Consider the following 27,488-nt stretch of genomic DNA (forward strand, 5'->3'; position numbering starts at 1 on the left):
AGATGGACAAGAATGGAGTCTGTCTTGCCTCTGAGAATATGATCCTGACAAACAGCCCATCAGATTTATCAACTGATCAACCAAGATATCGCCAGATCATGGAATCCTCAACCAATGTGATAATCATTTACGGAGAAACTGAATTGCTACTAAGCTCTATTCTTAAATTGGGGATTTTTTAATTACAGAGAAAGTCTGGGTCATGAGCCCACCCTATGATGACATTGACCCTTAGCAAAAGATACTTCCTGCTAGACTCCTTCCACACACCTCTCATCTTCTCTCACCACCATACAGACATTTCTGGGTTCACCAATTTTGTCCCAAGAGATAACTATTCCAAGGACTCATGAGATATTTCACTTCTTAGGTTATGGATTTGGGCTGTTCATTGCATACTGATTAAGTCTGATTATAGAAAATTGGGGCAGTCTTCATCCAATGCCACTGTGGCTTGGTTGCAGGGACACACTTTTGATATGGTCGTGTCACAAGAAAGTTTCAATATCTACACCACCATGTATGCCGTGGCCCACGCCCTCCACGAGGTGCTTCTTCATCACAGGGAAGAGCTACCAGCACACCGTGAGCAACCAAGGGCATTTCTGTCCTCACAAGTAATGACTTTTATTTTAGGTGATATATTCCAGGCCCAGTGATTTTCTAGAATCTTTCATAGCAGATGGAATTAGGTAGTCTGCCGCCTTTAGGGAAAATACAAGATACACTTACCACGTCATGCTCTCCATGACGTGACTTGAAGAACACAGCATCTGTGATAAGGAATTGCTCTGTCTCCTGTCCTCATCCTCACTTTGTGTGATATAAGCTCTCAACTTTTCAATAGTACAAATCCAAAATATCACTCTGGAGTAAGATGGCTGAGGAGATGCTGGAGGCTAAAGAAGGTCTTTCATAGAAAGCAGTTTTAGTGTTCCACTGAACAGTCCTAGACTAGAGAATCATACCAAAAGTGCCATCACATTACAGAGAGTTTGGTCAGAGAGGAAAAATCCAGGCAGCCTGGTCAAGAAGACAGATCTGAGCACTTGACTGTAGCCACAGCAGGGGTGGCAGTGGCGATGACGGCGGCAGTTACCACTGCCACCATATCAACAGAGACGATCCAGGACAAAGGCGCCAGACACGGTGTGTGAACAGCTTCTATTCACCAGCAGCAAGCACTGACAAGGAGCAGAAATGTTCATCATGCTATTCGCAGACCAGGGACAGCCCAGGAACGGAGTCTGGCATGAGTAGAAGCAAGATAACCTCAATCCTTCTCATGGAGCAGCAGTGGGAAGTTAGGCCCTCCCCCACCACTGGAGAATATCTGCATCTTTTTTAATGACAACTGCCCTGCCAGAGCAGCTAGCTCCAACGCAGGCCTTAAAAGAAAACCATAGGAGCCATTCAACAAGTCACAAGAACCTGACCTGACTTGCCAGGTTCAGCTCCACTCAGAGAGAGGAAGCTACACTTCGGGAAGAGTGACTTCCTTCACTGGGTAAACAGAGGCAGAGGCCGCCCCTCAAACTGCAGCCTACACAGTAGAAGGTGTAAAACACAAAGAATTGAAACTCAGTAAACATAAACCTTGAGAATGGCTCCAGGCTGGGCTCTATGTGTGTCTTAGGAGCTAGCCCCTCAGAGAAAAGCTACTGATTGCTGATAGGCCTCAATCCTACCCAGAACCTAGCCTCAGCACAGCAACTCCAAGTTAGAGGAAACAGACATCTCCAGCTTTTCTGATACTCAAAGCAGAACTCCCTCCCACTCAACTAGAATGGGAGGAGAATGACAAAGTCCTGGGACAGGCACACCTTCTTTCTGCTTGCTCTAACAAACTTAAGAAACCAATCAAGCCATAGGAAAACAAAGCACCACAAGCAGACCAGAGATTCCACCAAGAGACTGGTTACAGACAGGGGGGAAATAAAAGATCTCCCTCCACCAAAAAAAAATCAAAGAACTCTTTTTTCTACTTAATTTATAAATTTTTGAAAAAAATGTTTTTTATCATTTTTTTCTTTCATAATTTTTATTTCAGGTGTGTGTGTGTGAAATCTCTTTTAGCCATTTAGTCCTTTATTCTTTCTTTTTTTGAGTGTTTAATTGCTATTCTGCTGATCCCCAAATATATACCCGTCATTGGTTCTTACACCGTTTCCCTCATTGTGTACGTATTTAATCCAGGAATTTATTACTTAATTCACAACATCATAGGCTTAACTTCTTTAATACTAGTATTATTTCTTTATAATAATATAATTTTTAGGTATTCCATTTTTAAAATTTTTTATTTTTTCATTTTTCCTTCTTATCTCTCTCCTTCTCTCATCCTATCCCTTTCTTCACCATTATCATTTCTTTATTCTTCCATAATTTTAAGTATTTAAATTTTTAAATTTAAATGTTTGTTTTTCTTATTTCTTGTTTTTTTTTTTATCTCTTTCATTTCATTAAGTCCTATCCATTCCCTCTCTGAGATTAGGATTTGGTTAAATTCACTCTTTCCTTTTACCTCACCACATTCCTCTAATCCTATTTTTCCTCACAATTCTCCCTAAACCTATTAAGTTCTGGTCATCTGAATCCTTCTTTGATATCCTTAGCCCATTATTCCATTGTTGTTTGATGATGAATAGATTGTATCTGTTGAACTAGATTTTATCTGCAGCCATTTTAATGTGAAACTACAGGACTCTGGTTGATGCTTGCCTTAAAATAGTGTTCTAGCACAAAATTGGTGTTACTTTCCTACCAAATGGACAGAACAAGCCGGAGAAAGACAAGAAAAATGGCAAGTCCGGGTATCTCAACTCCCACTCATGATAATGAGGTGACAGTACATTTAATGAAAAATCCAGAAGAGAGTTCCCAAAAAGCTCTACAAACACTACTGGTAAACATGGTGAATGAAAGGTATGAAATGTGTAGAGGATTCAGTGTGACCATGATAGGAAGCAAGATGAGGGCAACCAAAGATTAATATGGGAACTTCACGAGCATGATCAGGTTAACCAAAATTTCATACAGGAATTTCATGAGCATGAGGAAGCTAATCAAAGATTACTACAGGAATTGCATGGCAGGTTGAGAACAACCAAAGAGAAAGACAGGAATTGCATGAGCAGGCTGAGAACAGTCAAAGAAAAATACATGAATCTTATGAGCATGAGGAAGCTAATCAAAGAGTAAGACAGGAATTGTGTGAGCAGGATAAGAATGGATAAAGATCAATAGAGGTATATTGGAATCCATAAACAGACAGCTGAAGGAATCCAAACAGACCACAAAGGGAACGCTCAATGGGAGCTGGACAGAAGGAATGGGAGTCCAAGGAAACCATAAACAATCAACTAAGTGATTTGAGAATAAACACTGAACACCAAATTAAGGAAGTAAAGAAGTTCATACAATATCTAAAACAAAGCTCCAACAAGGAATTTGAAGCCATCAAAGCCAAACCATTAGAAGGAATGAAATAAATAAAAAGTAGAAAGTCTTGACAGTAGGTTAGACCATACAGAAGATGGAATCTCAGAGATTGGAGACAGCCAAGATATTATAGAGAGAGAGCATACAATTATCCAAGACAAATCCAAGAAATGTGATACATCGATTCAGTATTTGGTAGACACCATCGGAAGTCTTAATCTGAGAATAATAGATGTAGAGGAGCAACTAGAGACAGAAGTTAATGGTCTAGGAAATTTATTTAACAGTATCCCATCAGGGAACTTCACAAATACACAAAAAGGTAGGCCTGTTCAGATACAAGAAGCTTTTAGATCCCCAAATACAGGAGACTTGAACAGGACATCCCACCATCACATTATAATCTGCACAGGATCAATTCAGCTCAAGGAAAGGATTCTTAAAGCTGTCAAGGTGAATAGATCAATCACAAACAAAGGGAAACCAATTTGAATCACCTCAGATTTCTCAGCAGAGACAATTAAAGCAAGAAGAGGCTAGAATGATGTATACCACAACCTAGAGACAAACAACTATCAACCAAGAATACCGTACCCAGCTAAACTCTCCTTCATAATGAAGGTCAAATGAAAACCTTCCATAGCAAAGAAAAACTCAAACAACAGATCCTCACCAAACCAGCTCTACAAAAGATACTTAAAGATGTCCTACATATAGAAAACCAACAAGACCACAATAAAGGCCAAGAAACTTCACCCAAACTGAGAATCCAAGAACCATGTGAAGAACCAAGTTGTCACAGCACCTAAGAAGGTGGATAACATGGCAGGAACTACCAAACAGTTCTCAGTCCTAACTCTCACCATTAACAGACTTAACTCTACAATTAAGCAACATAGACTGCCGACTTGGATTAAAAAGCAAGATCCTTCTCTATACTGCTTTCAGGTGTCACACCTTCCCGATTAAAACAAACATAGTATGAAAGTGAAAGGCTGGAATAAAATCTACCAAGCAAAGGACTCCATACACATGCGGGAGTTGCAATCCTAATATCACATAAAATAGACTTCAAATTAAATTAGTGAGAAGAGAAAAAGTAGATCACTACATACTAATTAAGGGATCTCTCCTTCAGGAAGATATCACAATTCTAAATATCTATTCACCAAACAATAGAGCACCCTAATTTATCCAAGAAACACTTCCTTCCCTCAAATCTCACATAGATCCAAAGGCATTAAGTGTTGAGGTCTTTAACACACCACTTTCCTCACTAGTTAGATCAACTCAGCAAAAACTCAAAAGTGAAACTGCAAATCTAAACAGCTGCATAGATCAACTAGATTTAACAGATATCTACGAATATTTCACCCTGCAGCATCAGATTAAACGTTCTTCTCAGCAACACACAGAACATTTTTCAAAATACACTACATTTTAGGTCAAAAAGCAAACTGATCCAAATTCAGAAACATTGAAGTTATGGCCTGCATGCTCTCAGACAAGGGAATTAAAATTACAAGTCAACACCAAAAGCCACCAAAGAAGGTCCTATAACACATCGAGGCTGAACAACACACTGTTGAATCACCATTGGATCATGGAATAGATTAGAAAGGAAATTCAAATGTTCATGATATTCAACAAAAATGAACCCACAAATTACCAACTACTCTGGACACAGCAAAAGCAGCACTCATAGGCAAGTTTATAGCTCTGAGTTCCTACATCAACAAATTGGAGACATCTGAAACCAACAATTTAATGAGAGATCTTAACTTCCTTGAAAAAGAGCAGCAAGATAAACCCCAATCCAGTAGACAGGAAGAAATAATTAAAATTAAATCAAATTAAACTAATTAGAATCCAAAAAAAAAACATAGAAAAAATCAACAAAACAATGAGTTGGTTCCTCAAAAAAGTTAAAAAATTGACAGACCCTGAGAAATCTTATCAGAAAAAGAACACACCCACATAAACAAACTCAGAGATGAGAATGAAAGCATCACCACAGAAACCACCAAGATTCAGAACATTGTAATGGAATATTTCTCAAACCTTTATGATAATAAGTTTGAGAATCTGGAAGAAATGGACAATTTCCTAGCAAAAAACGATATGCCCAAAACCAAACCAGCATGAGTTAAACCAACTAAAAAGACACAAATCAAGCCTTGAAATAGAAAGAGCAACAAGAGACCTCCCATCAAAGAAAAACCCAGGACCGGAAAATTTACAGCAGAATTATACAAGGATTTCAAAGCAGAACTCACACCAATACTCCTTCAACTGGTCAATTAAATTGAAAGAGAAAGTTCACTACCGAACTCACTCTATGAAGCCATCATAACCCTCAAAACCAGGCAGGGACTCATCAAAAAAAGAGAATATAGAAGCATTTCTTTGATGAACATCGATGCAAAACTTCTCCACAAAATCTTGGCCAAACGAAATTTTCTTAATAGAGACCCAGAAACACAACAAATCAAAGAAAGGTTGGATAAATGGGATTGCATGAAGTTGCAGAGGTTCTGCATGGCAAAGGATATAGCTAACAAGATCAATAGAATGCCCATGGATTGGGAGAAGCTCTTCACTAGCCATACAACTGACAAGGGTCCCATATCTAAAATATACTTGGAACTCAAAAAACTAAATCCTCCAACAACAAATCCTCAAACAAACAACTGTCCAGTAAAAAAAGTGGGCTAAAGACTTAAAGAGAAACTTCTCTGAATAGAAAAGAAGAATGGCCAATAGACTCATGAAGAAATGCTCAACCTCATTAGCCATAAAAGAAATGCAAATCAAAACAACATTAAGATCCCACCTCACCCCAGTTAGAATGGCTACAATCAAGAACTCTAATAACAACAGATGCTGGAGGGGATGTGGACAGAAGGGAACCTTACTGCATTGTTGGTGGGAGTGTAAGCTTGTTCAACCACTTTGGAAAGCAGTATGGAGGTTCCTCAAAAGACTCCACATAGAGCTCCCCTATGACCCAGCAATCCCACTTTTAGGCATTTACCCAAATGTTCACAAACAAGACCACACTAAAGCAACCAGCACGACTCTGTTTATTGCAGCATTATTTATCATAGCTAAGATATGGAACCAACCCAGATGCCCTTCAGTAGATGAATGGATCAAGAAAATGTGGTATATATACACAATGGAATTCTATGCATCCACCAGAAAGAATGACATTGCCCATTTGTTAGGAAATGGAAAGGCTTGGAAAAAATTATATTAATTGAAGTAAGCCAGGTCCAAACAAACCTATGTCCCATGGTTTCCCTTATTTACAATAACTAGTATATGTCTGAGTCAAGCAGAAAAGGTCAGATAAGTTGATGTCGGGGAAATGAACCCTAAGATATGTATTCAAATGTTTTTTTCTTTCATGCGATTGTTTCTAACACATTTATAAGATTATTTCTTTGTTGCTTTGTATGTCCCTCCCGCACAGTATAACCCCTGCTTTCACTGTATTTGATGTCCATATAATTTGTGGAGGGGAAGGGGGAAAAACAAATCGTTTAACTAGGGATACAGGTGGACCAATTGCAACAATTAGATGTACAAGTCGTTATGTCAAAAACAAACTACAACTTTGGTGGGGAGAGGTCAGGGGGTGATAAGAATTGTACTCATTATCTTGCCCATGTAATTGTAACCCCTCTGTACAGTATTTTCACAATAAAAAAAAGACCGGACAGCCCTGGGTGAGCCCTAAGATATTCCCAGGTTGTATGTGGTAGAGGTGGGCTCATGGGCCAAGATTTCCCCAACCATATGCAATTAGTGATAGCTAGAGTAGAACTCCGATTCTCTGGTGGTAGATGACTTTCCCAGGTTCTGAGATGATTACAGAGCTCTGCCAGAGGCTGTCCTTGCTATGAGGTCATGGCACAAGTCTGGTGCTATCTCCTGGGGCACACTAAACTGTGGGACAATATCACCATCTTGCTTCCCTGTCCTACCCATGACAAGTGGGATGGAGAACATGGATGTGTTACAACAGCATGGAAAGTTTTGTCAGGTAAGTCACAATCTTTGCACCGGTGGCAGACACCTGTAATCCTAGCTACTTAGAAGGCGGAGATTGGAGGATTAGGGTTGAAAGCCAGTCCAGACAGAAAAGGCTGAGAGACTTTTATCTCCACAAAAACATAAGAAAACTGGTGGTGGAACTGTGTGGCTCAAGTGTAAAAGAGCTAGCCTAGACCTGAAGGATTCAGGGTCAGATCCCAGGCCTAGAGTTCAAGCCCCACAACCAACAACAAAAAAGCCACAGGACCACTTTAGTGAATACTGCCATGCACTCAGGCTTAATATCCCATCCAGAAAGCCCAAACAGTCATGTGGATACACTGAGGCCTCACTCTAGCTTGTGCTGTTGTAGACCAATGCACACTGGATTCCTAGAGCAACCTAAGTTTCATCCTGATTCCATCTTGAGCACAGTCCTTCTAGGGCAATGGTGCCTGAGATGATTCACTGCCCAACAAGACTGGAACTGAGCCAGGTGTTAACAGAGTCACACAGAAATAGTGGTTTTACAAGGCTAAGCATGAAGGCAGGTGTCAGCCTACTCCACCCATGGTGGAAACTGATGCAGATGGCATTTGGTTCTGCCTCAGGGACCTTCCAACACCTCCTGAAAGATTCCAATGGAAGCTGGGGTGCCATGACCAAACAATGCCTCTAGTTTATTCTGGATTATTCGGTCCAAACATGACATGCCTGACACAGGGTTCTAAGAAAAACCCTGACCCACTCTTATGCCCTCTTCACTAGGAGGTTGTATCCCATACCTGCTGTTGTTCACAAGATTGGAGGAAGGAAGTTGTGGCAGTGTCTTCCTTCTCTGTCCTAAACCAGTTCCAGAGGCACAATCTAAAGGTCTGGACACAAGGGTAGAGACTACAACCACTTCCCCAGCACTAGTCCCAGGATACAGGGATGGTGCTGAGATTGAACTTTAATTCTCTCCCTCCCTACAATGTTGGAGGGTTTCTGTCCATAAAGAGCTACTAATGCTGTTGATGGGGAGGACATGGTGATAACTTCTTCCACCTTTTCTCATACATCCTTTCCTGTTGTTTTGTTCTACTAGAGAAGTACTCTCTGGTCCACACCACTTGACTCTCATATGTTCTTTGTTGGGTGGTGCAATCTTTATATTCTCTTGTTGTCAGCTGCCATCTTGCTCTGCTTCTGGGGAATCCTCTTGAATGATGACATTCTCTGAGTCAGCTTAGTGTGCCTCTACTACATGACATGAATTGTATTTCTTTGTTTTCCTTATTTGCCAGTTGTGGGGCCTGAACTCTGGGCCTGGTTGCTGTCCCTCAGCTCTTCAGCTCAAGGATAGCACTCTACCACTTGAGCCACAGCACCAATTCCATCTTTTTCTGCTTATGTGTGCTGAAGAGTTGAGCCCAGGACCACATACAAGGCAAGCACTCTACCGTGAGCCACCTTCCCAGCTCTTCTTTGTTTTCTTTACTTTCCTCAAAAGGGAAGATTTACTTCTTTGCAGATGCGTACCTCATTGGCAAAAGTGTGGCAATTGAACACAGACACAAGGCAGCCTGCTTTCCTATTTACTCCTAACACAGCAGGCCCTGCATCTCTGCTGATATTGGTTGAACTCAGGTGGACAATCTGCTCTCAAACTGAATTGTATTTCTTGAGAGTTTCTTCATATGCAAATCTAATTCTTTCCATGCTCCTCTCATCTTCTTTCACCATCCTAGAAACTCCTCTGGGTTCACCAATTTTATTCTGACAGAGACCTTGTGCAAGAACTCAGGAGATAATTTCCCTTCCTCGTCATGGATTCAGTCTGTTTATAGCCTACTGATTAAGTCTGACTGCAGAGACTTGGGGCACTGTTCATACAATGCTACATTTCATTTATTTCTGAGGCATATTTTTGACATAACCATGTCAGATGAGAGTTACCACATCTATAATGCTATGTATGCCATGGCCCATGCCCTCCACCACATATTTCTTCATCACATGGAAGAGCCATGAGTGGACAATGCACAAACAAGGGCATTTCTCTCTTCACAGGTAATGGCATTGCTTTTGGGTGATCTGCTCTAGGCATGTAGACTTTCTATTGAAGGTTTCATCGCAGATAGCACTAGGTCATCTGGCTCCATTTTGGAAAATACCAGAGACACTGGGCCTATAATGCTGACCATGAAATGACTGTAGAACTATGAAGACAATGGTTTGAAGATCGCTGCATCCATGACAAGGAAATGCTGTGTCTTCTGTCTCAATCCTCATTCTGTGGGGAATAACTATCCCCTTTCAATAGCATATATCCAAATACTCCTTGTACCTTTTTAAAATAACTGATCAAGGGAGACTGGTTCTTGAAAAGCTAAGATTGTCTGGACACAAGTTGCTCACACCTGTGGTTTACTCCTGACTACAATTAAAAACCAAATAGAAAGAGGTGGAATTGTGGCTCAATGGATAGAATGCTTATTTTGAAAGAAAAAGAAAAACACCTTAAGTTGAGTGCCTTGGCCCTGTGGTTGAGGCACAAGGTAGGCACACACACACACACACACACACACACACACACACACACAATGAACTAAGTCTTCTTTAATCTTTCATAGTTGTCATAAATATTTTATAATTTACTTAGTTTATTGTTTATCTATTTTTCAGACTGACTCTCTGATCACAATCATAAAATAAGTGATAAGAATTCATTATAAAGAGGTGATAGAAGTCTGTCATATTAGAAATGAATTCTAATATAAATTCTAACCAAATAATGATATTTGGTTGGATGTGGCTGGGGTTTCAGTCCCTTGAAATTGAGTATCTCCATTCCATTTTGGATAACCAGGTTTTAGAAACTTCTTAACAAGTTATTCCACCGTATACCTGCATTTGATAGAGTTGATTGGATTCCTGTGGTGTGTGTGAATCATGTGGTGGGAATGAAGGATAATCTCTGTGTATCCATTGTTCTGGGATTCTGTGATAACTCTGGGAAGCACTTCACCATACTGTAATGTGTCCCTTTTAGCTGCATCCCTTTTTGAAGAAGATCTAATTTACCAATCCTGTTGGACACCAAGTGGTTTTGAATGAAGAAAGGAAATTGGAGGCAGAGTGTGACATTATGAGCTTTTAGAATTTTCCAGAAAGTCTGGGACAAAGGGTGAAAGTTCACCAGGTTTCTCCAACTAGGCCACATGGCCAACAACTGATTTTGTTTGAAAATCTGATAGAGTGACCCATGGGAATTACCAAGGTGGGTCATTTATACATCTTCATTCTCTCCTTTTTTTAATGTACTGTTCGGGATAGAGAAATGGAATCACTTATAAGAAGAGAAAAAGATCCCGAAAGAGAGGACAAAAACATTTGATACGCCAGACTCCATGTCTTTCAGTGTTCTTTACAATTCTATGAGAACAAGAATGATTCAGAAGAGTCCCTTAAGACATCAAAAGTGTTGAGGAGCCTGAAGTGGGAGTATTGTCAGGCCACCACTGCGTTATACAGTCAGGAGTCTAACGGACAAGCAGGCCCATATCTCTGAGTGCAGAGATCTTGACATCATTCAATGCTGTAGCTGTGGCTCAGTGGAGTGATGTCACCCACACATGCATGACAGAAACACACACAGTGTTGTCTCTAATTCTGCTGGGCCATTCCTGAAAAACAGAAAAGTATCTGCACAAAGATAGAAATGTCTGGAAGCCCAACAGATTATTCCATTTACAATGACTCAAAGAAAAGAGTGCTCACTGTTCTGTAGGTACTTATGTAATGGCTGCTATTGTTGGACAACTATGTATTCAACACAGGGGAGTTGATGAATTTTACTACAATAAAGCTTCAAGGAGAACCAAAACAGCCTAAATAAATAAAGTGAATGGGTGTTAGACTGACATATCAAATGTCTACATCAAACTTTATGAAGTCTCTGATCAGTTACCCACTAGAGAAAAGGAAACTTCAAATCCAATAACTTTTTGCCCTTTATTGAGTATAAACTTACAATTTGGGGCTAATAATGAATAGGTAGTTGCCCTTATACAATCATCATACTCCAATAGTAAAGGAAGTTAGTATAAAGTCATTTCTAAGGAAAAAGTCTAAGATATAAGGCACCTGTTCCTGGATTCTCAGCAAAATAAAATGAATGTTTACTTTGTCAAAGAGGACAACGTACCAGAATGATTCTGATCTCATGTCTTTTGCCCTGAGCAGCGAGCCCAATGCAAACACAGTTGTAACAGTTTGTGTTTAAACAGTCACAAGTTACATTAAAATTGCTCACACTTAGCTGAGTACCAGTGCCTTAGGCCTGTAAGCTTAGCTCCTCAGAGAGCTGATATGTGAGGATGATGGTTCCAAGCCATCCTGGGAAGGAAAGTTCATGAGTCTTTTATCTCCAGTAAACCAACAAAAGTCAGAATGTATAGGTGGTTCAAGTGGCAGAGCACTCACTTTACACAAAAACAATGCTCAGAAACAACACCCAGACCCTGGCTTCAATTATCAGAACCAGCACCAAATAAACAAAACCCATAAGAACATCAGCTCATTTTCATTTCTTTAGGTGGCCAAGCTGGAAATTCACTGTGAAGTACAGAAAGATGAAGGATATGAAATAGAAATAACAACACAGAAGACAGAGATCATAGCTTGACAAAAATAGGAAGTTCTGAATAATATCATTGATGCTGTTATTTTTTTGTCAGTCTCGGGTCTTGAACTCTGGGCCTGGGTGCTGGCACCACACAGCTGTCCAAGTGGGAACAAGAATTCCCGGAGCACTCAGGACATGATGTGGACACAGCAGAGCAAGACCCATCCATACACCCACAGCTACCAGGATCCTAAGTATGCAGGCCTGCTACATTCCCAGAAAGTCATAGATCATAGAACATCTCTCTCTAACAATGGACTGCCAATATATTGATAGGTACAGAATGATGGTCAACAACATGCAAGCACTGAAGAAGTTCAAGGTTCACAGCACAAATTTCTTATTGGATATGTGCATTGACCTTGAAGTACTGGTCTGTAATGGTAGAATTCCAGGACACTGTTGGTAACACCAGCAGCAGTAAATAAATACATTAAGCTCTTCTGGATTCTGGTGCATGTGCAGTTGGTATAGAAACCTAATGGGTCATTTCACCAAACTTCTGTGTCTCCCTTTTCCCTAGGTTTTGAGCCTCCCAATTATCATCTTTGACAGTGCTCCAATAACTCTGACTGGGCCTTTGCTGGCCATGGTGCTTTATGATCATTTGATCTTCACATGGCATCCACTGCTGTCATCAATTCCCATCATCCCTAGTGACCCTTGATTGGTTGTGCTTTTTTTTCTTTTCAACGTTTTGCTTTCACACAAGTGTGTGAACAACTCAACAAGAGAGGAATCCATCCCTGGAGTTTCATTATCTAGAGTCTTGGATGAAATCATGGTCTTGACGATGTGGAGAGGAAGATTGTTCACATGTTTTCTAACTTCTGTTTTGACCTTGAAGCTGGGCCCCAGATGCAGAGCCAGAGGGCAGAACGGGCTCTGTATTCCTCTAGGACAGTGGAGGTCTTCCAGGTAACAAGAAGCCACAAAAACTGAAGATCCATTTAGACACCACCCTGACGCTGCAGGCACAGTCTGCATACAGAATCACAGCTCCATGTCAAAGCAGCAGCAATGTTCCCTGTGGCTCTGACACTGCTTCTCCTCCAGCATCCTCTCCTGATCACTTTCTCTGAAGATGGCAGACGCATTTGCACAGAGAAATCTGTGGCATGCAGCAGGGGAGATGTGGTCATTGCTGGATTTTACTCCCTCTATTCTTGGGAATTGGTCGTTCAAGGCTTGGATGACCCTACCCTGCAGCAACAGAATATTCAGTAAGTGATTTCTTGGATTGTCTTAAATTTTGAATTTTCTCTTTGTGTTACAGTCAGAGGTGGGGAAAGTTTGGACACAATCACTGATGTGCTCTGCATCTTCTACACTGCCCTCACTACAACAGCTCTACTTCATTTCAGGTGTTTCCGATGAATATTTTTCTTTCTTCCAAGGGTACAGAGTTTTCTGTCTGTCTTCCATTCCACTCCCCTTCCAGAGATGTCCGACCACCCCACCATCACTGTGACTCCTCCACTCATCACTGTTACTCAGGGTCACTGGGGTGACCAAGAGTGCATACAAAGACACTAAAGTGCAATGTCCCCATCCATAGGGCAAAGACCAGGGAATCTTCAATCCATTCTGTTCTTTATACTTTTCAAAACAGGACCAATGTTTGGACCGCCTTCAGGGCAATGTTTCTTAGGATAGACATGCACTTTCTACTTCTGGGGTTATTTCATGTCAGCAAAGCTGTGGGAATGGGGAGCTGCTGGACAGATCAGTAATAAGAGATGCATGACAGATTTGATTTTTTCCCCTTAACTAATGTAAGTAAGCTTCTGTCCTGCTATCCATGTCTTGGCCTGTCTCCTATGTCATTCCCAGAAACTCTGTTTCCATTCCTTGTTTTCTAACATGTTTCTAGACTTATTTATTTTTCCCTGCTCATTACTTCCTAAACTAGATTTGAATGTTTTTTTTCATATATATTGTCAGTAATGGGTCTTGAATTCTAGGCTTGGATGCTGTCCCTGTGCTATTCAGCTTAAGACAAGTGCACGATTGCTGGTGTCACAGTGCCATTTCCAATTTTCTAGTGGTTTATTGCAGATAAGAGTCTCATGGACTCTTCTGCCCTGGCTGGCTTTGAACCCTGATCCTCAGATCTCAGCCTCCTGAGTAGATAGGATGACAGGCATGAGCAAAGGTACCTGGCTTTTTCATATGTTTTGTACACACTTTCATTCATGCATTTGACCCAGGTAAGCTCACTACTGTCAGATCTATAGAATTCTCTGTAAACTAGGGAAGTCATGGATGAATCTTCTCAGACAAGTTGTGTGGAAACACCCTGTATGGGGTTTGTTCAGGAGAGGAATACTTTATTCCATGAGAGATTTATGAGAGATATTGAATCCAAATTAATGTGGTGAGGAGGTGAGTGAGAAAGATGGGGCTCATGTGTAAACCCAGCATTAGAAAGGTAACCCATGTGAGGAGGGAGATGTCACAGCTATCCTCTTCTCTGTCTATTCTCTAATTGAGCTGTGTGTGTGTGTGTGTGTGTGTGTGTGTGTGTGTGTGTGTGTGTGTCTGTGTCTGTGTGTCTGTGTGTCTGTGTGTCTGTGTGTGCAAGTTCACATACACTCTGGTACTCATGCATCATCTCAAGTCCTGATGGCTGTCCCTTAGCATTTTTTCTGCTATGACTTGCACTCTACCACTTGACCTACAGCTCTGCACCAGTTTCCATGGAGTTGCTTGCACATAAAATTTGTCACAGACATTACTGCCCAAAGTGACTACAAAACATAATTCTCCTATATCATCCTCCTTAGTAGTTATAATTGCAGGTCTGAGCCACCAGTTCCCAATTCATGTTTAGTATTACTGACATTCTAAATGTCAAGCCTCAGTTACATTGTACACAATGACATCAGCAAACATCCATGAGAGTTGAGATTCTCTCTATGAGAATTTCCCTAAAATGATTATATTGAATGCTAGGAGAATTCATTGTTCTGGAACATTCTTGATTCATATTGGCATGTGATACCATCTGGCCTTTGAAATGTCTCCAAATTATAACAGTCTGACTGGTCTGGCTTTGTGCCTGTCTTTCCAGAAATTCCAGGCCGGCGTCAGTGTTCCTGAGTCTGTAGTGACTTCCACAATGTCAACACTAGTGGGAGCCAAGGACCTGTGAGAAGTCAGCTGTGAGGCAATAAACCACTTCAGTACCAGAGAAAACCAAAGGCAATTTTAGTGACAAATAGTCTGTGGTTGTAACAACCTCACGAGAACCCCAATGAGTCATGGGTCCAAATATGCCTTCTTCTGGGTGCACAGGGGGCCCATATGCCTCATCCACAGGGAATGGCCTTGTGCATGGATTCTGCCTTACAATAGCAAGATCTGTGTGCTGGAACAGGCGTTAGACACATCTGTGGCCACCAGAACTCTACTACACCTGGAATACCAAACAGCAGGATCACCAAAACAGATGACAGTTAATGGTTAATGAAGTTTCCCTCTAAAAGTAGGCACTTGGGATCCTGGACTTTGATTGCAGTAGAAGAAATTCTAGACAAGTCACAACAGGAAGAAAATGTGGCAGAGCTTTCTTGAGTAAGGCAGCAAACAAACAAGTAGGTAGACAAACAGGAAACAGAAAGGCAAAGACACACTCTGAGGAGAGACACACAGCTCTTGGGCTGCCATAGGTATTCAGATGGTAAATGCAGGAGGTCTGACTTCAAAGATACACAAACATAGGTTTGTCATCTTTGCTCTAATCACACCTAGTGTTTCACTTTCTGAGTTTCTGTATGTTTTGGCCATTCTTTACAGATAATTATCCTTGAGGGAAGGAAGGTGTGCTGTTGTCTATATTTGGGGTAGGATGTTGCTTAAGTTTTGGGGAAGCATCTTGGGGGGAAGGCATTTGCCCTACAAGACAACTGCTAATTCATATGATGAGAAATGCATCTTTCAGGAAGCAATGCAACCTGTTGCCTCTCTTTAAAGTAAAGATGGTGGCCCTGTTTCTAAATCACATGTGTTGAGTTGCCTTCTCTAGGACTCATTTTTTTCCTTACTTTATCCAGCTTCTTTTTGTGCTCAATGACTTTGGTCCCTTAATCTTAAGTTATGTAGATGGATGAATAGCTCTCTGTTTGCTGTGAGTTTCCCATACCTCATTTTTTACTAATCTATTCTTCTCTATTTTCCCCTAAATGACTTCATTCCCTTAAAATTAAGGGAAGTAGATGGACAAGCTTTGAGCTTGCATTAACCAGGCCTCATTTTCCTTAGTCTATCCTGCCTGAGTACAGCATCCTCAGTCCACTGCTATCAAGACCAATACAGTGCTGGGTGAGAACTAAGATTGACTCAGGTTGAATGTGGTAGAGGTGTACTCATGAGCCAAGATGCCCACAACCATACACAATTAGTGATAGCTAATATAGAATTCAGATTGTCTGGTGGTAGATGACTCTCTCAGGTTTTGAGTGATTACAGAGTCTGCCAGAGGCTGTCCTCGCTATAAGGTCATGGCACAGTTCTAATGCTATTACCTAGCCCACACTAAGCTGTAGGACAATATCACCATCTTACTTCCCTGTCTTACCTATTATAATTGGGATGGAAAACCATGCAATGCTACAGCAGCATGGTAAGTTTTGTAAAGGAAGCCACAGCTGGGCATAGGTGGCTGATGCCTAGAATTCTAGCTACTTAGGAGGCTGAGAACTGAGGACAGGGGTTCAATGCCAGCCCAGGCAGAAAAGTCTGTGAGACTTTTATCTCCAGTAAAACAAAAGAAAGCCACTTGAGGCGCTGTGCCTCAAGTGCTAGAGAGCTAGTCTTAAGCTGAAGTCAGACACCAGGCCGAGAGTTCAAACCCCACAACCAACAACAACAAAAAAAAAGCAAGCCACAGGACCATCTTGGTGAACAGCACCATCTACACAGGCTATCTAGCATCCCCAAAGCCCAAACTGTCATGTGGCTACCCTTCAGCTACACTCTAGCTTATGCGGCTATAGACAAATGCACACTGGATTCCTAGAGCGACTTCAGTTTCTGCCTGGTGCCATCTTGAGCACTGTCCTTCTAGGTCAGTGTTCCCTGAAATTATTCACTGTGCAACGAGACTGGACTGAGCCAGATGACAAAAGAGTCACATAGCCACAGTGCCTTCACCAGGTTAAGTAGGAAGACAGATGTCAGCCTACTCCACCCATGGTGGAAACTGATGCAGAAGGCATTTGGTTCTGCCTCAGCGACCTTCCAAAACCTCCTGAAAGATTCTAATGGAAGATGTGGTGCTAGCACCAAAGAGTGCCTCCAGTTTATTCTGGATTATTGGTCATTCATGACAGGCCTGACAAAGAGTTCTAAGAAAAACTCTGACCCAATCTTCTGCCCTGGTCACTAGGAGGTTGTACCCATACCTGTTGTCGTTCACAAGATTGGAGGAGGGAGGTTGTGGCAGTGTCTTCCTTCTCTGTCCTAAACTAGTTCCAGAGGCACAATTTAAGGTCTGTACCCAAAAGTAGAGACTATAAGCACTTGCCCACCACTGGTCTGAGTGTATGGGGATGGTGCTGAGATTTAACTTTAATTCTCTCCCTCCCTGCAATGTCAGAGGGTTTCTACAAATAATGAGCAACTAAGGCTGGTAATGGGGAGGAACAGGGAGATGGTGTCTTCCCCCTTTTCTCACACATCCTTTGCTGTTGTTTGTTTGACTAGAGAAGTATCCTCCAGTCCACACTCCCTGACTCTCATCTGTTCTTTGTAGAGTGAGGCAATCTTTATGTTCTAGCTTTCTAGGCTGCCATCCTGCTCTGCTTCTGGGGAATACCCTTGAATGATGACATTCTCTGAGTCAGCTTAATGTGCCTCTATCACATGCCATTAATTGTACTTCTGTGATTTCTTTACTTTCCTCACAAGGCAAGATTCACTTCTTTGCAGAAGGATGCACCATTGGCAAATATGTGGCAAGCGAGCACAGAAACAAAGCAGCCTGCTTTCCTATTTACTCCTAACACAGCAGGCCCTGCCTCTCTGCTCATACTGCTTGAACTCAGGTGAACAATCTACTCCCAATTGGAATTGTATTTCTTAAGAGTTTTTCCATATGCACAGCTAATTTAAGGTACTAAATGATTTGGCATGTGAGCTGGGCCTGCTCCTATGTCACAGCAGACAGCAGTGTTTTTCACATATCCATACAGGGCAGAGAGGAAAAGCCAGCTTGCTCCTTCCCCCCTCCCTCTCTCTTCTACAATCTCAAAAGAATAGTCATCTCATGTATGCTGATCAAGACCTGTTCAGGAACTCTCCGAATTCTAAGAACTTTTCTTAGACTCCAAATTAGAATGCCATCCCGTTGGATCTATACATATTACTGTGTGTAGAAATCAACATTTGATTCAACAAAGTCATGAGATTTGCAGTTAATCATTTGTAATACTTGTATACCTACCCAAATTTTGTGATTTCTGTGCAGGATCAACTTAAAGAAATACCAATTGCTTCTCACCCTGCTGCTGGCTGTGGAAGAGATCAACAAGAATCCCCATCTGCTACCCAACATGACTCTGGGGTTTGAGATCTATACTGTACATTACTCAGGTACTGATCTGTTAGAGGATCCACTCACCTGGCTGTCTGGGAGGAATAAAAACATCCCTAATTACACCTGCAGAAGAGACAGCAAAGCTATAGCGGCACTCACAGGTATCTCAAGCACATTCTTCCCAATAGGGACACTGCTAGACCTCTACAAACTTCCACAGGTGAGGCTGGGAGGGGTGGGCAGATGTGAAGCCATATCCACAGTGACTCTGTCCTCAACAGGCTGAAGAGGAAGTGGTATCACAAACCCTTCCAAATGCATAATCTCACAGGGAGAAGCCTCCAAAAGTGGGTGGGACATACACGTTTTCATTGCTGCAAATAAAAGGAGGGTTGTTAAGAGAGGAAAGGATGACCCAAAGTTCTGAGCCTTATCTGTACATGTCTACAAAGAGTTCAGAACATGGGAGATGACCTGCAAATGGGAAAAGCAAGCTTTTTTCCCACCACTGTACTACCAGTTGTGTCTTTCACATCAGGACTGAGATTTGCCTATGACCATCCTCTTCCTGATGCTGTTTCCATTTGTTCCCTGTAGTTCACCTTTGGGGCTTTTGATCCTCTCCTGAGTGACCATGGAAAGTTTGGGACTGTGTATCAGATGGCTGCCAAGGACTCAGGTCTAGCCCTGGCCATGGTCTCCTTGATGCTTCATTTCAGCTGGAACTGGGTGGGACTATTCATCACTGAAGAAAACTATAATGTGTGGTTCCTCTCAGAATTGAGAGAAGAGATGGGCAAGAGTAGAGTCTGCTTTGCCTTTGAGAACATGATCACTTACAGTGTCCTTTCAGATTACTCAAATGATCTATCGATGCAGCGACAGCTAATGGACTTATCAACCAATGTGATTATCATTTATGCGGACAGTAAATTTCTACTGGGCTTCATTCTTAAATTTAGGCACTTTGTAATTACAGGCAAAGTCTGGGTCATGAACTCACCCTATGATGATGTGACTATTGCTAAAAGGCATTTTCTGATTGACTCTTTCCATGCACCTCTTATCTTCTCTCACCATCATAGAAACACTGCTGAGTTCACCAATTTTATTCTGACAGAGGCCTTCTCCAAGAACTCAGCAAATAACTCCCTTCTCAGGTCATGGATTCAGTCTGTTTATAGCCTACTGATTAAGTCTGACTGCAGAGACTTGGGGCACTGTTCATACAATGCCACACTGCATTGGTTGCTGAGGCACATTTTTGACATGACCATGTCAGATGAGAGTTACAACATCTACAATGCTGTGTATGCTGTGGCTCATGCCCTCCACCAGATGTTTCTTCATTTCATGGAAGAGCCAAGAGTGCACAATGGGCAACTCACAGCATTTCTGTCTTCACAGGTAATGGCTTTGCTTTTAGGTGACCTACTCTAGGCATGCAGAACTTCTATATAAGCTTTCATAGCAGATGCTACTAGGTTGTCTGGCACAATTTTGGCAAATACAAGAAAGTCTGTTGTGCTCTCCATGAAGTGACAGTAGAGCTGTGAAGACAATATTCTTGAAGAACACTGCATCCATGACAAGGAAGTGCTGTGTCTTCTGTCCCCATCCTCACTATGTGTGGAAAAAGCCATCCCCTTTTCAATAGGATATATTCAAATTCTCCTTTCACCTTTTTATAATAACCGATGAAGGGTGACTAGTTTTTTTTATTGTGAAAATACTGTACAGAGGGGTTACAATAACATGGGCAAGATAATGAGTACATTTATTACCAATCATTGTAGCCTCCTCCTTTGTTTCCCCTTCCCATCCCTTCCCATCGACCACCCCCCTGTCTTCCCTATCCTATCCTTCCCGCCCCCAAACCAAAGCTGTGAAGTTCGTTTTCGACATAACGACTTGTACATCTCATTGTTGCAATGGGTCCACCTGTATCCCTATTTAAATGATTGTTTTTCCCCTTCCTCTCCAAAAAATATACTAACATCAAATACAGTGAAAGCAGGGGTTATACTGTGGGGGAGGGACATACAAAGCAACAAAGAAATAATCTTAAAAATGTGATAGAAACAATCACATGAAAGAAAAAAACGTTTGAATACATATCTTAGTGTTCATTTCCCTAACATCACCTTATCTGACCTTTTCTGCTTGACTCATACATATATTAGGTATTGCTAATTAGGGAAACCATGGAACCCATGTATCTTTGGGCCTGGCTTATTTCACTTAATATAATTTTTACCAAGCCTTTCCATTTCCTAACAAATTGGGCAATGTCATTCTTTCTGATGGAGGCATAGAGTTCCGTTTTGTATATATAACACATTTTCTTGATCCATTCATCTACTGAGGGGCATCTGGGTTGGTTCCACATCTTAGCTATAGTAAATAATGCTGCAATAAACATAGTCATGCTAGTAGCTTTAGAGTGATCTTGTTTGTAAACATTTGGGTTAATGCCCAAAAGTGGGATTGCTGGGTCATAGGGGAGATCTATGTAGAGTCTTTTGAGGAACCTCCATTCTACTTTCCAAAGTGGTTAAACATGTTTGCACTCCCACCAACAATACAGTAAGGTTCCCTACTGTCCACATCGCCTCCAGCATCTGTTGTTATTAGAGTTCTTTATTTTAGCCATTTTAACTGGAGTGAAGTGGTATCTCAACGTTGTTTTGATTTACATTCATTTTAGTGATAGGGAGGTGAGCATTTCTTCATGTGTCTATTGGCCATCCTTCTTTCCTCTTCAGAGAAGCTTCTCTTTAAATCTTTAGCCCACTTATTTATTGGGCAGTTGTTTCTTTGAGGATTTGTTGTTGAGGTATTTAATTTTTGAGTTCCAAGTATATTTTAGATATACTTGTCCATTGTATGGCTAGTGAAGATCTTCTCTAACGGTGACTGGTTCTTGGAAACCTAATATTGCCGAGACACAAGCGGCTCACACCTGTGGCTCACTCATGACTACAATTAACTACCAAAAAGACAGAGGGAGAGCTGTGGCTCAATGGACAGAATGATTACTTTGGAAAGAACAGAAAAAAAAAAAGAGTTGAGTGCCTAAGCTGTGAGGTCCCACCACAGGGAAGGCATACACACATAGACACAGACACACACAGACACACAGACACAGACACACACACACACACACACACACACACACATATACACGCACATGCAGTGAACTAAGTCTTGATTAAGGTAATCTTTCATAGTTGTCACAAATATTCTATGATACTACTTAGTTTATTATATACCCATATTTCAGACTGATTCTCTTATCAGAATCACAAAATAAGTGATTGGAATGCAATTTAGAGAGTCCGTTGAGGTCTATCATATGATAATTCATTATTTGGTTAGTTATGGCTGCAGTTTCATTCCCTTGAAATTGAGTTTCTGCATCCCATTCTGGATACTCAGGTTTTAGAACTTGGTAACACTTTAGTCTGCTGTGGGCCTGCATTTGATACAGTTGGTTGGATTCCTGTGGTGTGTGAATAAGGGGAAGGGAATGAAGAGTAATACATTGTTCTGGGGTTCTGTGATAACACTGGGAAGCACTTCACCATACTGTAATGTGTCCCTTTTAGCTGCATCCCTTTTTGAAGAAGATCCAATTTACCAATCCTGTTGGAGATCAAGTGGTTTTGAATGAGGAAAGGAAATTGGAGGCAGAGTATGACATTAAGAGCTTTTGGAATTTTCCAGAAGGTCTGGGACAAAAGGTGAAAGTTGGCAAGTTTTCTCCATCTAGGCCACATGATCAACAACTGATTTTGTTTGAAAATCTGATAGAGTGGCCCATAGGAATTACCAAGGTGGGTCATATCTACTTTTGGTACTCTCTCCTTTAAAAAAAATGTATTGTTATTAGGAAGTAGTTGTAGGAAGAGCTTACAATTCCCTAAGTCAGGTTATGATCACAATGCTTGTAGGCAATGTCACCACATCCTTATTTCTCCCCCAGGGTCAGTCGTTTCTAACCATAATGGCATGATCTATATATAAATGAGCAATAAGCTTATCCTGTTTTAAAGTTTCTTCAATGAAACTATGGCTCAGTGGTGTACATTTCAAAACTTTCTGTTTCTGGAAGTTTCTTACTAACAGATTCATGGAGGGAACAGGGGAACATATCAGGACCAATATGTTGTTCTATGTTTGCATAGTGAATATCATAAAAGTGAAATGACCCCTGTGAATCATCATTCCAGCACTGTGACAAAATATCTGAGGGAATCAAATGAGAAGGCAGAAGGGCTTGCTTTGCTTTTGCCTGGAGATTTCAGACCATGGTTGGATAGATTGTTGCTTCTTCGTATAGTGAGACAGGATGTAATGAAAGGAGCATCTGCCAGAAAAATTCACCCACTTCATGACAGTTAGGAAGCCAAGAGAGATGTGAATGGCCCTGGGTACAGCAGCACCTCCAAAGCAATTAGCCATGCTTTAGAGCGTGGGTTTGAAATTTCCCAGAGTGATTTTCTTCTCATGCTCTTATTCATCTGTAAACAGATCACCTGAATTCAAGAATAGGATGCAGGATTAACTTCCATTTCCTAATTTCCTAGAATTAACTCCAACACTTCAAGGCTCCATGACTTCCCGATAGTATGAGTGCTGGGTGTTCAGGCCCTACATGTTCTTCAGCTCATGTCAGATGAAACTGTAAGAAGATTCAGTAAATTCATTTTCTGTATGCATATAAATATTATGTGTTTTGATGATCATTTCCCCTAAATCACTGGAGTATCTCAGATGTCAGGTAAAAGGATAAATGGTCACTAACTTTCATCTGAATATTCTCAGACTCCTCAGTCTGTGTGCAGTGAGAGCTGTGGTCCTGGATTCAGAAAGACCTCTCTGGAGGGAAATGCTACCTGTTGTTTTGATTGCACTCCTTGCCCAGAGAATGAGATTTCTAATGTGACAGGTGAGTCTGTTAGTTAGAGAAATTCCCCATCTGTCCTTCCTAATCTTCAGTCCATGCAAGCCAGTGGAGTGATCTACAGTAACATGGCAGAAACACACATGCACCCTCATGCAGAGTTCCAGGGCTACCGTTAACCATACTTCTCCTTAGAAGAAACACCCACTGCACCTCCATTATGTCTCTGATTGTATTTTCTAATCTATTACAGGCTTCATCTTGAGAATACCCATATTCCCCTCTCCTCAATCGCATTTTTTCTATTTAAAGAACCCATGGTTTCCATTATTTGTAATAACTACTATATGTCTAGGGGAAGCAGACAAGGTCGAAAGTTATGTACTTATGACCATATAAGTTGATGTTAAGCGAAATGAACACCAAGATAGGAACACTAGTGGTTTTTTCTTTCTTTTTTAATGTATTTATAATGACCATGTGATTTTTTGTTTCTTTGGTATGTTCCACCCCCATTGTTAAACCCCTGTTTTCAATGTATTGGATTCTGGTGCCCTGAATGTTGTATATATATTTTCCTAATTTGGGGAGGGCAAGGAAAAAACAAACTGCTTAAATATGGATACAGCTTGACCCATTTTAACCAGTAGATGTACAAGACACTATATTGAAAAAGAACTTTACAACTTTGGCATTGTCGGGGGAGTTCTTGGGGAGGTGGACAAGGAGGGGATGGTAAGGGAAAAACAAAGGAGGAGGCAACAATGCTAGATAAGAAATGTACACTTTACCTTACTCATGTAACTGTAACTACTCTGTACAGTATTTTTACAATAGAAAAACAAAAAAGGGAGAACAATGCTCGATAGGAAAAGTACTCATTACCTTAATCATATAACTGTAACCACTTTGTACAGTATCTTTACAATAAAAACATATTTAATAAACAAGGGAGAAATGGAGAAAATAAGAGCTAAACACTGAAAAAAAGAAAATATCAAGGACCAGTTGTTGATCTATGAAATGATATGCAAATCATCATGGAATTGTGGATGTAACACAGCCTTTCATTTCTAAGTGCCTATTGCTGCTCATTTCTAATTAAATTTTATTTTCTATTTAGCATGCACTAATAATACAAGGGGCTTTGTTATGGTCACTCCATGTCTGACACTGGCGCTAGGCTGACTAGCAGTTCTTCAAATATAAAAGATTCAGAAGTAGTTTATCATCTCCATTTCATTTCTCTTCTCCCTCCTCCAGCTGATCTTTCCCAGACCTTATCATATCAGTGGAGGAGCACTGTTCTTGACACAGATCAAATGCTCAAGAAGTTTGTGTTTGGTGTAATGAGGAGATTGAGGTTTGGATTAGACCCTCTTGTACAAAGTGAAGTGGTTGGGCTGATTCTCTATTCTCCATTATGTCTTGAATGAGTAGCAGAGAGCCAGAGTGATATGACCTGTCAAGAATGCAGCACATAATGCTGGTAATTATATATTACACCTGTAATCCAAGTGATTCAGGCAGTTGAGATTTGAAGATGGAGCTTCAATGTAATGATGTACAGGAAACTCAGTAAGATTCTTTGTCACCAATAAGCACCCAAAAAGCTGTAATTGGAGCTTTGGCTCAAGTGGTAGAGTGGTAGTTTTGAGCATGAATACTCTGGAAAACATCCCATGGCCAAAGTTCAAGCACTGGACGAAAGATAGACAGATGTAAGGAAGGAAGGAACTAGAGAAGGAAGAAGTGAAGGAGGGCGGGAGGGATGGAGGGAGAGAGGATAGGAAGGAGGGAAGGAAGGAGGAAGGAAGGAGAGGAAGAAAGAGAGAAAGAAAGGAAGGAAGGAAGGAAGGAAAGAAAAGAAAAGAAAAAAGAAAAACATAAAAACGGAAAGAGAGGAGGGAAAGAAGAATAAATGTGAGAAAGAGATTAGATGCTAAAGCATTTTGATATAGAGAGTTACTCTATTGATATTGAAGTCAATACAGGTCAACTGGTGAATCAGGGAAAATGAGCTAGCTATTTGAATGAAGGGGGTTGAGAAGAAAGACAAATACTGACCACAAACTAATAGTGATTCTCACACCTCACCAGACATGGAGCAGTGTGTCAAGTGTGCAGATCATCAGTTTGCCAACATGCAGAGAAATCACTGCCTGATGAAAACTGAGGGCTTCCTGGCTTATGAAGACCCCTTGGGTATGGCTCTGGCTTGCACAGCTCTTTGCTGCTCTGCACTCACAGCAGCTGTTCTTGGGGTGTTTATCAAGCACCAAGACACCCCCATTGTCAAGGCCAATAACTGGGCCCTCAGCTACATCCTGCTCATCTCCCTCATCTGCTGCTTCCTCTGCTCCTTACTCTTCCTTGGCCGTCCCCACACAGCCTCCTGCATCCTGCAGCACACCATATTCGCAGTGGTCTTCACTGTGGCTGTCTCCACGGTCCTGGCCAAGACCATCACTGTAGTTCTGGCCTTCACACTCACTGCTCCAGGGAGAAGCACGCGACAGTGGCTGCTGTTCTGGCTTCCTAACCTCCTCATCCCCATCTGCACTCTCATCCAGGTGACCCTCTGTGGCCTCTGGCTGCAAATCGCTCCTCCCTTTGTGGACAAAGATGCACAATCTGAACATGGGTACATCATCATCTTATGCAACATGGGCTCCCTCACTGCCTTCTACTGTGTCCTGGGATACCTGGGCTCTCTGGCCCTGGCCAGCTTCACCGTGGCTTTTCTGGCCAGAAACCTGCCTGACACCTTTAATGAGGCCAAGTTCCTGACCTTCAGCATGCTGGTGTTCTGCAGTGTGTGGCTCACCTTCCTGCCTGTCTACCACAGCACCAAGGGGAAGGCCATGGTGGCCATGGAGGTCTTCTCCATTTTGGCCTCCAGTGCAGGTCTCCTAGGTTGCATCTTTGCCCCCAAGTGCTACATCATCCTGATAAGACCTGAGAGAAATTCTTTCTCCAGGTTCAGGGAGAGATCAGGTTCTGGAAGAAACAAATGTTAAGATAAACATAGATGTTGCCTAGAATGTTTAGAAGCTCTGAGAGCAATCTGTATCACATCTTAGTTTAATGTGAGGACTTCTTTGAACAAACAAGTTTCTCTTATTCATTTCTCTGGTTATGTTAGAGACATAGCACATTCCCAACAAGTCCTCCTACATTTGCATTCTAACGGATATTTTGTGATTCCTCCAGAGTAATCTGTCCTTTATACTATCATACTTCCTAATGAGTACATTATCTACTGTGCTTTTTCCTTTCTCTTTCCTGTCTCAATTATTCTTTCTACCTATCATATATCACTGCTTGAATATCACTATATTGCTAAGCTACTAGTATAGGAAGTTGAACATTCCCATGTTTTCATTATGGTAACTCAAGTCCATTCTCTGACCTAACTGTGTCGCGTCCATCTCGACCAGCAAGGAAGACACGACCCGGGATTCTTCTCAAAGCAGTTTATTCAGGAACCTTGATTATTAGCTTCTCTCTCTCCCCGCACCCGCACTCCGGTTATAAGCCTCCTGGATGGCCAATCCCGAGGTGCCACGTGGCATATACCAATAGGGTCGCAAACACGGAAGCAAGCCAGCAGCCAAGCCATAGCCATATAAGGAGTTGTTTTTCACAGAGAGCACTCGCCATCGGGAAGGCGGAAGGCGGAAGCCAGCGCCATCTTTGGCTTGGCCGTGCCATGCGGCCGCGCCATCTTTGGTCGGCTCCCGCAGCTCTCCACAGCTCCCCCTTTTTGTTTTATTAAGCGACAGGTAAGAGTAGAGGTTGGGCCTCTGTCTAAAACATTAATGAAAGGACCTTGCACTGGTCTTCGCCTGAGGGGCGCCTTCCCCAGTGACGACCAGGCCCGTCCGATGCCTTTT

At 41.6% G+C, this 27,488-nt stretch overlaps 1 protein-coding gene across 1 annotated transcript; it reads left to right on the forward strand.

Moving 5' to 3' along the window:
* The first annotated feature begins 1,082 nt into the window (after positions 1-1,082).
* LOC122119606 (vomeronasal type-2 receptor 116-like) lies at positions 1,083-26,612 on the forward strand. Its single transcript, XM_042693616.1, has 8 exons — positions 1,083-1,149; positions 12,996-13,066; positions 13,425-13,546; positions 18,618-18,906; positions 19,284-20,093; positions 22,295-22,522; positions 23,514-23,637; positions 25,693-26,612. Exons 1-8 carry the CDS (start codon positions 1,083-1,085, stop codon positions 26,610-26,612), a joined length of 2,631 nt encoding a protein of 876 aa, XP_042549550.1.
* The last annotated feature ends 876 nt before the right edge of the window (positions 26,613-27,488 follow it).

This window comes from Dipodomys spectabilis, unplaced genomic scaffold (genome assembly GCF_019054845.1).
Source record: "Dipodomys spectabilis isolate Male_0828 unplaced genomic scaffold, ASM1905484v1 ptg000173l, whole genome shotgun sequence".
In the NCBI taxonomy this organism is placed as follows: domain Eukaryota; kingdom Metazoa; phylum Chordata; class Mammalia; order Rodentia; family Heteromyidae; genus Dipodomys; species Dipodomys spectabilis.

Bases quoted from the DNA above. Each gene is read 5' to 3' on its own strand.
- LOC122119606 (XM_042693616.1), top strand. From the start codon at position 1,083: ATGACGGCGGCAGTTACCACTGCCACCATATCAACAGAGACGATCCAG. The intron at 22,523-23,513 runs GTGGGTCATATC...GAATATTCTCAG, and splicing joins GGCCCATAGGAATTACCAAG to ACTCCTCAGTCTGTGTGCAG. The intron at 23,638-25,692 runs GTGAGTCTGTTA...ACACCTCACCAG, and splicing joins TGAGATTTCTAATGTGACAG to ACATGGAGCAGTGTGTCAAG.